This window comes from Callorhinchus milii, unplaced genomic scaffold (assembly GCF_018977255.1).
Source record: "Callorhinchus milii isolate IMCB2004 unplaced genomic scaffold, IMCB_Cmil_1.0 Scaffold16, whole genome shotgun sequence".
In the NCBI taxonomy this organism is placed as follows: Eukaryota; Metazoa; Chordata; class Chondrichthyes; order Chimaeriformes; family Callorhinchidae; genus Callorhinchus; species Callorhinchus milii.
In genome coordinates, this window is record NW_024704757.1 from 6332429 (window position 1) to 6348491 (window position 16063).

General features: G+C 40.2%; 1 protein-coding gene across 2 annotated transcripts in view; it reads right to left on the reverse strand.

Moving 5' to 3' along the window:
• The window catches only part of mad1l1 (mitotic arrest deficient 1 like 1), a 337784-nt gene that overhangs the window by 192268 nt on the left and 129453 nt on the right, over positions 1-16063 (reverse strand). For both annotated transcript variants that reach the window (XM_007905757.2, XM_007905759.2), the window contains exon 13: positions 8537-8593. In XM_007905757.2, coding sequence (XP_007903948.1) covers positions 8537-8593 — 57 coding nt within the window. The remainder of the gene's footprint in view (positions 1-8536; positions 8594-16063) is intronic.

A 16063-nucleotide genomic window follows, 5' to 3' on the forward strand; every position in this document is an offset into this window, starting at 1 on the left:
TTGTCGATGAGTCAGAAGGCTGTGGATTGAAGCCCCATGTTGGGTCTGAGAGCTCACATAGGGTGACACTCCAATACAGAGCTGGGAGAGTGCTCTACATTGATGATGTGCCACTTTTCAGAATGAGGCATTAACTCAAGATCTTGTCTGCCTATTCTTGTGGACATTAAAGATCCCGTGGCACTATTCAAAAAAGAAGGGAGTTTCTTTGGGTGTCTTCACCAACAATCTTCCAGATAAAATTGGTCATTTACTTCATGGTTGTCTGTAGGTCATTGCTGTACATAATTTGGATGCTGTATTTGCCGATAAATACACAGGGACTAAACTTTACAGTGAAACCTGTGAAGCTCTTTGAAGCACATTTGACAATGTGATTGAAAGCTACATCAAATACAGAAATGGACTGATCTTTCAAAATGCCATCATAGGCACGATGCTCAAAAGTTCTCTGGTTCCATGGGTGTGACAAAACAGAACAATTAAAAGTATAGAACTAAAGCACAATTAAAACAGATGACTAAAAAAGCAATAAAGAACAATTCATTTATTTTTTTCTCATCAACGGCGTAGATGATTTTTGGCATTGGTTATTTAGATGTGCCTAGCTCATGGGGTAGTGGGCGCCTGTTTGGGTAGTTTATAATTGAATTGGTCCTTTGAGTACAGCACTGATAGAAGTAGTAGCTAAATAACAATTACTGAATAACATCTTAATTTAAGTTCTGCTGTCCACAGGACTCCTATATTTTTTTACAGGCAATAAATAGTGAAAATTATGGTTGTGCTCTTTGCAGTAGTTTAGGCACATAATTAACACAATTCAGGAGACAAACTATTATTAGTTACATAGGAACAGGAGGAGGCCATTCAGCCCTTCAAGCCTGTTCCGCCACTTAATTAGATCATGATTGATCTGTACCTCAACTAATCCTTTCAATTCCAATTTCCTGCTTTCTCCCCATATCCCTTAATACCCTGAAATACAAAAAATCTATCAACCTCACTCTTGAAGGTGTGGATGGATCCAGCATCCATGGCCTTTTGGGAGAGAGAATTCCAGATTTCTACCACCCTTTGAGTAAACAAATGCTTCCTGATTTCACTCTTAAATGCCCTGGTACTAATTTTAAAACTATGCCCCACCAAAGGAAATAGCTTCTCTGTATGGAGTCCTGTAGCTCAGTGGTTAGAGCACTCGCCTCGCAAGCGAGAGACCTGGATTCGATTCCCAGCAGGGCGAAACTTTGGGCAAGTTTCCTTACTCCACACGTCTGATAATAATCCTTCAAAAAAAAACAATAATAAATTGGTCACTTCAATCCACGACTGTTTGTGGGACACTGCTGTGTGCAAATGGCTGCCGTGTCTCAGCCACAAACATACAGTCAATTCACTTTACAATATATTCTGTGAAGCGCTTTGAGACGTCTAGAAGACTTGAAAAGCGCTACATCTACCCTATCAAATCCCTTCATCATCTTAAATACCTCAATCAAATCACCCCTCAACCTTCTAAACTCAAGAGAATACAGTCCAAGTTTACACAGCCTTTTAGGCCTGGTAACATTCTGATGAACCTGCGCTGCACCCCCTCCAGGGCCAATGTATCTTTCCTGAGGTGTGGTGTCCAAAATTGAACGGAGTCTCCAAATGGGGTCTGACTAACGCTCTATACAGCTGAAGCATAATTTCTTCCCCTTTGTATTCCTGGCTCCTTGCGATAAAGCCCAACATTCCATTTGCCTTTTTGATTACTTTTTGCACCTAGGAACTAGCTTTTAATGATTTGTGGATATGGACACCCAAATTTCTTTACTTCTCCACAGTTCTTAATTTCTCCCCATTAAAAAAAATTCTAATTTATCTTTTTTTGGTGTGTAGTAGATGACCTTACACTTCCTTACATTGAACTCCATCTGCCACAGCTTTGCCCACTCACTTAATCTGTCTAAGTCCCTTTTGTAGCTTCCTACCCCCATCTACACAACTTGCTGAGCCTCCTAGCTTAGTGTTGTCTGCAAATTTGGATACATAACTTTCTATTTCATCATCCAAGTTATTTAGATATATGGCGAATAGCTGGGATCCCAATACAGACTCCTGGGAGACACCACTTGTCATGTTCCGTCAATCAGAGAACATTCCCTTTATCCCCACTCTCTGTTTCCTGCCTCCCAACCAATTACCAAGCCACGTCACAAAGTTACCTCCAACTCCATGTGCTTCCATTTTTGTTTTGTGTGGAACCTTGTCAAATGCCTACTGGAAGTCCACATAAATTACATAAATGTGGAGTCCTGTAGCTCAGTGGTTAGAGCACTCGCTTTGCAAGCGAGAGACCTGTGTTCAATTCCAGGCAGAGGGCGAAACCTTGAGCAGGTTTCCTTACTCCACACACCTAATAATAATCCCTCCAAAACAAAAAACAATAATAAATTGGTCATTTTCAATCTACGACTGTTTGTGGGACAATGCTGTGCGCAATTGGCTGCCACGTTCGCCCACAAATATACAGTCAATTCACTTTACAGTATATTCTGTGAAGCGCTTTGGAACGTTTAGAAGACGTGAAAAGCGCTATATCAAATGCAAGGATTATTATTTATTATTATTATTATCCATAAACATTCTCTTATCCACCATTTTAGTTACCTCCTCAAAAAATTCAACTAGATTAGTCAGACATGACCTACCCTTCCCTTCACAAACCCACAACGACTCTCTTTGTCTAGGTCATCCCTGTCCAAGTATTCAGTTACTCTGTCCCTGATGATGGATTCCAATATTTTCCCTACAACTGACGTTAAGCTGACAGGTCTGTAGTTTCTCTCTCCCTCCCTTCTTGAATAAAGGGGTGACATTCATAATTTTCCAATCTAAGGATACAATTCTCGAATCTAGTGAGCTTTCGAAAATTATGACGAATGCATCTACAATTTTATCTCCTATTTCCTTTAACATCCTGAGGTGGAAACTATCAGGTCCTGGAGATTTGTCTATCTTGAGCCTCATTATTTTCTCCATTACCTTTTTTTTATTTATATTAATTTATTAAGCATTTCTTTTTGACTTATTTTTAGGTTCCCCTGGTATTTTGTCCTATCCTCTACTGTAAAAACAGTAGTGAAGTATTTATTTAACAAGTCAGCCCTTTCCTTATTTTCCGTTATAGTCTCACCTACATCTGCCTTTAACGGACCCACATTCCTCTTTTAATATGTTTATAAAAGTTTTTACTATTGGTTTTAATATCCCTTGCAAGATTTTTTATTCATGCTCCCTTTTTGCTCCTCTTATTACTTTCTTTGTATCCCTTTGTTGGCTTTTGTAGTTCTCCCAGGCCTCTGCATTCCCACTTTTTCTTTTTCTAAGCCTTTTCTTGTACCTGATACAGCCTCTAACCTCGTTTGTCCACCATGGTTGCTTAACAACACGATTGGAGCTTTTGCATTTTAGGGGTATGTACTTGTTCTTGTTGTATCAAATGCTTTTTTAAATACTTCCCATTGTTCATCTGCAGGTTTACCCACTAACAGTTCAGCCCAGTTTACTGTGGTCAATATATTTCTCATACCATCGAAGTTTGCCTTACTGAAATATAAAACTTGGTTTAGGTAAACCTGCAGATGAACAATGGGAAGTATTTAAAAAAGCATTTGATACAACAAGAACAAGTACATTCCTCTAAATAGCAAAAGCTCCAATCTTGTAGATAAACAACCATGGTGGACAAAAGAGGTTAGAGGCTGTATCCACAGTTCTCCCAGTCTATATGAAAATTAAAATCTCCCATTATAACCACATTGCTTTTGCTACATGCTTCCCTGATCTCCGTATTTATACATTTCCCCACAACATCACAACTCTATGGAAGTCTGTAGACTTTTACCTCCTTTTTGTTCCTTATTCCACTCACAGTGTTTCCACTACCTGATTGTCCTTACTGAAATCTTTCCTTTCCACTGCTGAAATAGTGTCTTTTATCAATATTGCTATTCTTCCTCCTTTCCTAATGTCCCTGTCTTTTCTAAAGATCTTATAGCCTGGAATATTTACCTCCCGGTCCTGCCTAGCTTGTAACCAGATGTCTGTAATGGCTAATACATCATACCCTTTAAGCTGAATTTGTGCTTCTAACTCACTTGTTTTATTTCTTATGTTACGTGGATTTGTACTGGTTTAAAGCTTTTTCTACAGTCCTATTTATCCTTTTCGCTTGTCCCTCGGGCCCAACCCTGTTCAGGTGCAGCCCATCCCAGCACTACAGCTCACTCCTGCCCCAGTATTGGTGCCAGTGTCTCATGAAATGGAACTCCTCCTTCTCACACCACTCTTTCAGCCACACATTTATATCCCTGATCTGTTTATCTCTATGCCAATTAGCACATGGCTCGGGTAGCAATCCAGAGATTACCAGAGTTTTATTTTTAAAAAATGAACAGCGCTGTACATAAAATTAAAATTAAAACAGCCCTGATTTCTCTAGTCTGTCCCCCGAAGCCCTCGTCCACGCCTTCGTCACTTCCCGGCTGGACTATTTCAATGCCCTCCTCGTTGGTCTCCCCAGGTCCACCATACTCAAAATTCAACTAATTTAAAACTCGGCCGTCCGGATACTCATCCACCCAAAACTCCGCACCCCCATCACTGCAGTCGTTGCCAGGCTCCACTAGCTCCCAATCATGGAATGCATCGATTTCAAGATCCTCTCACTCGTTTTCAAATCTCTTCATGTCCTCGCACCGCCCTATCTCTCCGACCTGCTTAACCCCCACTCCACCACCCGCTGCCTCCACTCGGCCGGCTCCGGCCTCCTGTGTGTCCCTCGTCCCCTCCACCATCGGTAGCCATGCCTTCAGCCACTACACCCCGAAACTCTGGAGCTCTCTCTCTCAATCCCTCTGCCTTGTCCCCTCCCTCCCCAGTTTCAAATCCCGCCTAAAGACCTTCCTTTTTGATCGTGCTTACAGTCACCACCCCTTTCTGGCTCGGGATCAGACTCCACCACCGTAAGCGCTATGGGACGCTAACCTGCATGAAGGGCTCTATATAAGTGCAAGTTGTTGTTGTATAACTAAAGCCTATCTGTATGCAATATAATGTATAAATGTCGGTACCAAGCAAGGAAACCTGCCTTTATGTGAAATATTATCATATAAAGTTTGTGCTAAATGGCATTAGTTTGGGTTCATTAAGATGAAAGCGCCAGGAAACACACTTCGCTCCCATCACTGACACCCAGTATTAGCATTAAGCACTCACAGGTACAACTATGTGTTGCTTACAGAATACCTTTCCTCTCTACTCCATGGCAACAATGTACTTTAAATCCAACCTTCGAAGCAGCTGCTCCATTATGACATTGCAATTTTCTTCACTAACCATCATTCCTAACCAATACTGATTATTTAATGCCAACAGTTGCAACTTGCAGGCAATGGTGTAGATGTGGGTTGAGACAATTTAAGTGCTTTCACTTAGGACCGTTAGATTTTCACTGGACTGGACAGAAATTAAATCCAAGTCTCAGAGATGGAAACAAAACTTTTTCAACACTGTGACAAACCAGTCGATTTTGAAAGTGAGGTTTCAAATCATTACCAGTCGTTTAGGAGGTAGTATCCTTATTAAACCCTTAGGAACAGAAATTGATACATTTTGAATTGTAATGGCATGAAGAGAGTTTCACATTTGCATTTATATATGTAAACACAACGCTGAATCATCTCAGCAATTACTACCACATTGAAAGTAGGGAGATTATGGAATATTAAAATACGACCTAATACACATCAAAGCTCTAGAGATTGACCCGTGTGTCACATTGCATTCCAAAAAAAGAAGAAATGATTAGAGGTAATGCGTTCATTCAATATGCATATTAACAATACTAATGTCTACTCACTACCCACTGGCTAAGTTGAATAAAGACTATGTACGTGCATAGCAGCATGACAATAGACTGAAAACGTTTCCTTTATTTGGATGGATGAAATCGGATGGGTCATCGGCCTTCTTCATCTAAACTAATCTTGTGATCTCATTCCTGATTGACAGAGAATAGAGGGAGTAAAAGACCCATCACAGATGAAATTTATGGAGATGTTTAGCATTAGACCATGTGACTATCTATTGCAAATCACCACACAGCTTTGCCATTAGGATGAGATGTTGGGAATGTGTATGCCCCAGACTTTATAATGCCTGACACTGTGTTCTCTGTATCCATCTGAGTAGCTTTCTACATCACACTGTGCTGGATCTGATCACAGTCGACAGGTAGTTATTCCAGCTGACTTACAACCACCGTTAAACTACTGTTGAGCTCAATCGAAGAAATCTCAACGTTGATATGCAATGTTCCCCTCTGTCAGGCCAGACGTAACACAGCAAACCTTCCCCATCTAAGCAGTCACCATCACTCACCTTCAAGCAAATGAGCACATTTTCTTTTTTTTAAAAAATCCATTTGTCAATTCAAAATTTGTGGCAAAACAACACTCCTGTAAAGAGCCTGGATTCCTTTCTTAGATTGCTCACAGGGACTTGGGACTCGCAATCTTCCCATTCGGCTCCTGTTAACTATGCAAGTCACCTTAACAAGTAAGGTGGTCCGAGCTGGACAAGCAGTGGAAAGCTTACTATTAGGTTTGGAGACTCTTAAGCAAGCCAATGTGTCAAATACCTGGAAATTCCACAGCCAGGAACTCAATAATTAAAAGAAACCTTAGCCTAACCTGTGAAGCCTCCTCAATTTACTTTCATCAATTTAGAGCTACAACTATCTTGGGTGACATCCACACAGTTTCAGTCTTATTCAATACATGGGACATTTAATCTTCTGCATACTGTAGTGGAAATCCCAAATAATTACAAGTTATTCTCAACATCTGTTGGGACCACCTGCTTGAACCATGTTAGGTGGATAAGTTGTATTTAACTGGTTGGTCCATTTTGGCTCAGGCACTAGTTTCAATCAGCTTTTCTGCCCTCGGGAGACATGCTTTCAAATCTTGATCAAAAGGTAGGAAATGGATTTTCTTTCACAGACAAGCTGTTTCAGGTCACAAGTGGATTTGATTCTGCCTTTTTCACCCTGGTCTGCTGTGGGTGTCTGCCTCGATTAAAATTTTAACTTTTGTTTTGAGATTCCAGAACTCGAGAGCATTGTTCATCAGCCTGTATTCTGATCCATTTGATTAATAAGGTGCATACTGAATTCCACCGTTTTTTAGAAAATGAAGATAATTCTAAAACCAATATGTGGAAATACATTTTAAAGGAGAATCATGCTTGTAAACCTGAATTTCTTTCATCAAAAATAAAGGATGGCTAACTTTTCCAATCCCATTTAAAATGTTATATACCTGTATAAGGTCCTCTCTGAATCATCTTCCCTCAAGCCTAAGAACCCTAACTTGTTTAAGTTGTTGCTCTTAAGCTCATTCCTCTATCACTGGGGACCATCCTCGCTCTCTGCACTGCCTCTAGGAACTGGACTGCTCCTTTATGTCACGGTGATCAGACTGTAGGCAGTATTCAAGGTGAAGTCTGACCAGATCACTGTAGAGCCTGATAATGATGTCTGGGGATTTAAACTTAACTGATTTAGCAATATAGCCCAGCATCCTGTTTGCATAATACAACGTTTCAGAATTTTTATTTGAAGATCGTTATAAATAGAATACCTCAAGGGCATAGAAGTATTCATTAAAATTCTCTCTGAAAGATTTCGAATCGAGCCTATCCCTCTCCACAGTTAAAAGGCATGGGCTTAGTGCCTCTAGGGCTCATGAGGGACAAAGTGCGAGTGTGTTGGACCAGGATCAGCCTGGTAGAAATGTTCTTTGTTGTCAAATGACCTGTCGGCAACCACTGTCAATACACACATCTTCTGAGCTCAGGGGTGCTAACAGCCCCATTGCTTCCATGGCTGAGACTCTTGGGGGCCCCAAGCCATGGCTCTTGCCAACCTGCGCCTAATACTTTTCGGAATTAGGTAAGCAGGATGCATCCCTCCACAGAGAGAATGCGCATTCCATCCCAACAATCTACCTCTGGGTTTTCAATGTGTAGATGGGATGCATGAAAATCTCAGCTTGGTTTGGATACTCTTAAGCATGGTGATGGGTTTCCACACGTGTCAGACACCAGGCTGACCAAAAAAAAAATTGTCTGAGCCTGCAAATGGAATATACGACCTTCTGGTCTGGATGGGGTTAGGGCTGTAGCAACCAGATCTTTTTAACTGTGAAAGAAATGGGATGAGTGAGGCACCAGGTGGCACCTGTAAACTCCAACAGAAATCAGTATCTCCAGAAGAAGTAGGAAGGGAAAAAGGAACAAATGTAACCTGGAATATTCCAAGCAACTCAATGGCAAGTCTCTCAACAGATATTTAAGATAAATGGCCTACTCCCAGGTTCACATTTATTTTACAACTTCAAATTACAGTCCTCCTCACTCCAGCAGTTCCAAGTTGTTTCCCTCTCTAAGAGCACTCAAAACAGCCATTGTAAAATCCGGAACTTACCGTCCGTGTTTTGAGCTTGTGATTGCCAACATCCTCCAGGGCACGTGACAGCTGGAACTGAAAAATGGAGAGAAAAAGAATCCATCAAGATTAGGGCGAGGGAAACTACAATCACAAACATCAGACTAGCATCAAATGTGCAATCCATAATGAATTCAAGCTGAGATTTATAAACTGCATTAGATTTTGTCGTTTCTTTTAGTAAAAAGAGTGATTGCAAAGTGCAAGGATATCCTCTCAGTTGCCACTTTTTTTTTGTGAATTAAAATCAACTGCCAATGGTCAAATGCCAACATTTAGGGAATTGAGGTGATGTAGGTAAATATTTAACATTGCCCACCTTGACAGGAGCTTCCCTTATTGAAACTCATTAAACTCCTGGGCTGTCACATAGTGTTAGTTATTATAGCAAAACAATTCCTGCATCTACAAGGAAAGTTAAACTAAGTGCTAGAATTGTGAGATAAAATTAACAAGTACTGGGATCCACAGCCAGCCAATCGATATCTGATAGAGAGAGTAATTTTGCAGTTGTGACCTTTCATGGTGAACGATCACACTCGAAGTGTTAGTCGCTATCCTTCAGTCACTGGCAAATTGAGCCGCTGTGCAGCCCCATCAAGAACAAAGCTCTTTAAAAAGCTCCTCTGCACATTCTTGGCTATCTGACATTTTACTGAAGCAGATGGGAAATGGAGATCTTCTGAAGTCAAGATCTACTATTGAAATGGCACATAGTTATTCCACATGCACACTGACCAGGAGTCATTAGTTGTGGTTATTAACTTGGTCCCAACAGTTAACTGCTCTTCTACTTCTTCCCTCCTGTAGTGAGATATCAGATAGCCAAGGAATCATTAGTTATTCCATAGTGAAACATTATTCTTGGTGGGTCTTTTTTTTAAAATGATGCATGCCCATATCGTTACCTCTCCTTTACAAGAGCAAATCAGCAATAGCTGACTAGGCGTTTTGACAGAATATTCCAAGGTGTCTGGATTAATAGATTCATAATCACCATTAAGAAGGAACCCTGCCTTGAAGGCAAGTGCAACTCCAATTCGGCTCAACGAATGAGTTTATGATTCATGCACAGTTACTATATTTCACTCCATCAAAGCATTATAGCAGTACAAAGCTCCATTTGCCATAAATGCAGGTCTTTAGCTATCCACAGATGAAGGGAAACAGTAAATGAAATAACTGGGGAGCAATATAAATGTCTGATCAAATTAGTGGCAACCCTAATCAAGGAAGCAAGTTATATAAATCATTTAAATACTATACTATATATGCAGACACTTGAACCTAGCACGTTAGTCTATCCTAAACGCACTATCTGTGCTTTACGAAAGAAAGAATCTCCTCTCCAATGTGGATTTCCCTCAGACCTGCATTTCCTACCAGATTTGAAATTACAATTTTGCCCACAAAATATACTGTCAATTCATTTTATAGTATACTCTGTGAAGCTCTTTGAGACATCTCAAAGATATGATAAGGCGCTACATCAAATGCAAGGATTATTATTATTATTACTACCTGATTTAAAATTACAATGTCACTCACAGCACAGGACGGACCAATCAGATTCAGTCATGATTCCGCTCTGATTTATATTACGAGATTTTTGCATTGTTTTAGGAGCTGAGGATCAATCACAGGTGTGAAACCTTCGGCGTGCTTCCTCTATCAAAGATATGCCAGGTACTTGAAACCATTGTTCATTCTAGCTTGTATTTATTAAAACATTATTTATTTTAGATGGAAGATCTTTTCCACATTTCACCTACCTGGTTGATAGCCATTATGCACAATAAATATACAGTATAATAAAAGCCATTGGTACAGACACTCATATTATTCAGAAAGTTCCCAGTGCTCTCAATGAAGATGACTACTCTCAATACTTTATTGAGACTGCTGAGTCTTAATATATAAGTCACTCTCCCTGGTGACATACCAACTTGATGTGTCTCAGGTACAGAAGAAGCCACTTCAGCCCCATCTGTTATTAACTCTCTTTCAAATAATTTTTACAGGGTGACCAAAAAGTCGTGATGCCATTACAATGTCTAATAAGTCTTAGAGAAGAAATTATTTCTTTTAGATAATAGGGTAGCTGAAAATTCAGACTTTTTGGTCACCCTGTAGTAGAAAACAGATAAACGAGAACAGCTCATCCCAGTTCGATGTTGGACATGATCAGCCAAGAGCACTTTCAACCAGTGGATCAAACTGGAGCACGGGGCTGCGAATGTCTCATAATGTTGGCTCTAAGCACTCCTGGTATCTGCACCACTCTCCATCTCTAATGTAAAATTAAAACGTCACCCCAGCAGCACTCAGTATTAAATTAGACCAGTCACAAACCAGCCTGAAGCTCTCATTCCACTGGAGAAAGAAACCCCCTTTAGCATTCTCAAGGCTTTAACGTGTGGAAACAAAGGCCAAAATCACATCTGGAGTTTCAGAAGCAGTCCCTTTTATTTAGTGTTTCTAAACACATCCCATTGGTGCTGCACCCTTCACACACTCCAGTTCTGTAATCAATCATGGTACATCAATATCTTAAAGTCAGCAGCGAGGAACTCAGGTATGACTATAGATAGAGCAGGGAAGCAGCGGAAAATATGGGATGTGGAGCAGAAGCTACACTCAGCACAAGAAGAAATGTGCACAAGAGGAACTCTGTGCATGAGCTGAGTAACTCACTTTTCTGCTTCATTTGTGGTCCCTTACCTGATATGGTTAACCGTTCCCGATGGAATGCCTGCTTTACAAGACAGCATCAGGCTGCATGGCATTCCTAGTGAACTGTCTGTCCTTTGTAATTGTCCTTTAAATTTACTAAACTGCATTGCAATCAGCTAGTAAAAGCAGCCATTTGTAATTAGTCCACATGGGAGCAAATGCACCAAGTACAAGTCACTAATCATCTCAGGGACATCATCCTCTGCTATCTACAATATAATAATATGGAGTCCTGTAGTGTAGAGGTTAGAGCATTTGCCTCTCAAGTGAGAGGACCTGGGTTCCATTCCCAGGCAGGGCAAAACGTTGGGCAAGTTTTGTTACTCCACAAGTGTCTGTTTACCTAGCAGTAAGTAGGAACCCAGTTAGTTGATTGGCGGATCGCTTTTCTGGGGGTAATAAACCCTTAAAAAAAAATTTGGTCACTCAATCCACGACTATTAGTGAGACACTGCTGTGCGCAATTGATTGTTGCGTTTCACCCACAAAATATAGTAAATTCATTCGACAATATATTCTGTGAAACCCTTTGGGATGTTCAGAAGACGTGATAAGATGCTATATCAAATGTAACGATTATTATATTATAATGTATAATTTGGTCACTAGCCAGGACACCATGCTGTGCTCAGTGAAAGATTCAGCCCCATAAGGCTCAAACACTGAACTGTTTTTGACACTTTGAGTTCTGGTGAAATTACATTAAAAAGTCCCACTAGTCACTAGTGATGCAGGTTCAAAGGAAGGGCACACATTTATGGGAGAATCAGGTTTCTGTTTCTAGGCTATGGCTATGATTGAATAGAGATCTGACCTCATGGATTTGGGTTCAGAAAAAAACAGACACCAAGCAATGTCCCTTTCCACTCTTATGGCAACCCATGATAGATACCAAGGCTTTCATCCCTATTGAGCATGTAGTGAAGGTTAAAAAAGAAAGAAAGAAAGAAAGAAAGAAAGAAAGAAAGAAAGAAAGAAAGAAAGAAAGAAAGAAAGAAAGAAAGAAAGAAAGAAAGAAAGAAAGAAAGAAAGAAAGAAAGAAAGAAAGAAAGAAAGAAAGAAAGAAAGAAAGAAAGAAAGAAAGAAAGAAAGAAAGCAAGCAAGCAAGCAAGCAAGCAAGCAAGCAAGCAAGCATTGGGTTTCCAGTAATCCCAACACAGGGAAAGCGGCTTCCTGTACTGAAGCCAAACGATTATGCCATTGATCTGCAGTTATACCCAGTCACTTCACTTGTTGACATTGAAAGCAGATGAAATATTAGCATCCTGATTATACCTAACAACCTGGCAGGTGAGAAACAATCTGTAGATACACCAGGTCTGCGAACACTGTGAGTAATTGTGAGGTCACTTTAGTGATCAATGAGAATTAGGAAATGGGGAATACAACAGAACCCACAAATCACAAAAACAGCACAGTTTACTCCAGGAACTCTCATATATACAGAATGTTTATATATAGAATCCAGAAAAAAAACCTCACTACACGTTCAAGTAAAACACCACAGTGGTGCCCATAAGAGAACCCATGAGCAGAACTCTCCCCATTCTAAGTCAACTGGATAGAATTCCACCAACGACCAGTAGCTGGTTAGAGGAATAGAGTGCTGTAACAGGTAGGAATGGGTTAAATAAAGCCAAGTGACACCAGAAGATAGAAATCACACTGGTTTTTGGTGGAAAGCATTTTCAAGAGGCCAGTGTTTCTTTGCTTTGTCCATTGCGAGGCTGAGCTTGCTTGTAGCATGCAAGAAAGTGCATCAGAAAGCTTATTCATATCCTCCATACAATACTGAGGCATTTAGCACAGCCAAATAGAAATTAAACAATATATTTGAAAGGCAATCTGTTACAAAAGCAAATCAATTTTTAACTTATATGTTACATTCCAAAAGTACAGTACTTTTTCCCTTAAATTCAGACAACATTAAGTGGAGTGGAAAACTCTTGAAGGAATAAAATTTCATAGAACAGTGAAGTGGAAAAGTGAGTGGAAAAGTCTTGAAGGAATAAAATTTCAGAACAGAAAATGTGATTGTACAAAAAATACTGGAACGCTGTGGTGGTGGGGAGGGCAGGGGCAGAACTGCTCTGCAACTTCAGCACACTTCTGCATGCTTCAGGCATTTGATCATAAATCTTTAAGAACGTAATTTTCAAATGCAATTAAACACTGCAGTCAACTTGAACAAACCATTGCACAAATACTGAGCCACAAGATACCAGCGAGTTCAACCAGCAAAAGACAGCGATGCCTTCAAGGCCAGAAATATTCTACAATACTTCTAGACCCACTGAGAAATCCCAAGCTTACTAAATGAAATAAATCATCTCATTCTAAGCCAATTACTGAAAGCATTTACCCAACATTTTATCTTTCGTGTTGCTGAGATTTCCAAGTCAAAATTGTGGTAGATAACTATCTGAACACAGTCAATCTTTCAAAGCACTTTGATATTCTCCATTTATGTTCAGACTCACATCAAAGCACAGCTTCAAGCATTGATAGAAGGAAAACAAAACATAGCTGCTGTACCTCAACCTGCCTGGCTCCCACTTTTCCCCTCACACCAGACCAAAACTTGTACCCCTCTTGACGTGCTTTTCAAATGCAACTGGCCTTAATTAAAAAAATGCTACATGATAGACTTCTTTAGAAACATATTCCCTATTACTTCCTCCTGCATCCCTAAATGTACATTTAAATTCCTTTTTAGAGTTATACAAAGAGATACAATTTAATGGTTAATGGGGGCCACATTCAATCACTGTCAAAGTACTGTTGGCATTAGCGCCTGGGCGTGTTGTTTTGGTTCATTGTATTGGATTAATATTAGAATCAGTGTCATTTGAATTCACAAAATGCCAACCTAGTTTTGTCATGAGAGCTTCCTGGTTGTNGGGGGGTGATCCATGCCAGCGGCTGGTAAATCACAGGGCTGGCCTACATGAGCTCTCGGTTTGTCTGCAGCCAGAAAAATCACCTTAGGTACCAGTTGCCAGCAAGCTCTTATACACGTGGCCAGCTATGAGGCCGAGTAGCCAACTATCTTTGCGCTACATGGTAGGGTTCTCAATATCTGGGCTGCAATCGGCTAAGACACAACATTGTGAGGGAGGAATTCTCACATTGCCTGTTTGCACTTGTATGCAGGGTGCTTAAGGAATTCTATGAATTAATATATCCCCATACTTTTCAAACACATTTCTATTGCCACTGTATAGTTGTTTTGCTTATTAACCAATATTCCCACAATCAATTTATTTATTTCCTATTCATTACAGATTAACACCAGGGGTTCTCATATAATCGTAAGAACTGATATATCCTGTGGAGAACAAGAGTGTGCTCTTTTCCAAATAGATTTTGTTTTGACAGCAATTACCAGAGTGTCGAATAATAATCTCTGCTTCAAACTGTCCGCAAGAAAAGCTGTGTGTAAATAAAAACTTCAACCATACAGAATATGAGTAAATCCATCCATCTTTGAGCTGCAACGTAGGAAGCAAAGTGAAGCTTCCTGTACAAGGAGGTTGGACACACAAATCCTACCACAACCTACATTACCCTGATCAGTGAAACCTTTAAAGCAGGTATTCACAACATTATAGCAAAATAATGATAGGAATAAGACCTTCACATTGATGGAGTTAGGAAGCTTTGAAAGTTGGTGTTTTGGAGGAGAGTTCAGAAGCACTTAGAAGTACTACAGAAATAATTCCAGCGCCTTGGGACGTCCTCCCGACTTGAAAGGCGCTATACAAATGTAATTTTGTATTGTATTAACTATGATATTAGGGATCAAAAGCAAAAATGTGTTCACTGCAGTGATGAGATCCATAACTAATATATCCCAAATATTTAAATCTACAAACCTTTTGGCAAAAATATTAAAAGTGGAAATATATAAAATCTTTTTGTTAAACCAAAAAAGTTGACACATGAAAAGACAGATAATTGTAAAGGTTCTCATCTGAGTTATGTAAAAATGGAATGCAGCAACACAAAACAGATGAATGAAAATGTAAACATTTAATTGTGAAGAGACATGCTATTCGAAATTGCTGCGACAGTAGATGTAAAAAACTAAACACACTGAACTCCATACCTCAATTAGCCTAGGCCTCATCAAACTCCATGGGCTCCCTCAAGGAGCGGATCAATTTCAAGATCCGCACTCTTGTATTTAAATCCCTTCACGCCCTGGCACCCCCACCTCTCTCTCTCTCTAACCTGCTCTCTCCCTACATCGCTACCCACTGTCTCTGCTTGACCGGCTCCAACCTCATCCTTGTCCCTCGGACCCTCCACCCCACCATCGACGGCCGTGCTTTCAGTTACTAAGCCCCAAAGCTGTGGAACTCTCTCCTTCAATCCATTTGCCTTGCCTCCTCTCTCCCCATCTTCAGGTCGCGCTTGAAGACCTTCCTCTTCGACCATGTCTACGGTCACCTTCCCTCTTCCCCTGGCTCAGCACGGGGCTCTGCTGCTATTAAGCATTCCGAGACGCCATCCAGCATGATGGTGCTGTATAAATGCAAGTTGTGTTGTTGTTGTTGTGTCTCAGTCTAGCTTACAGTGGTCCCACAGAAATGCACCAATGAACTATGGCAATTGTGAATTTATCTAAATTAAAGCTTTTGACCACATTAAACCTGCTAATTGTGAGTGGAGACAACGTATTTGTATCTGTTTATTTACACTAGGAGGAAATCAGTGCTGCAGCTCCTATAGACATAGTCAACCTAAAATCAAAGCATTCATTGTTCACGA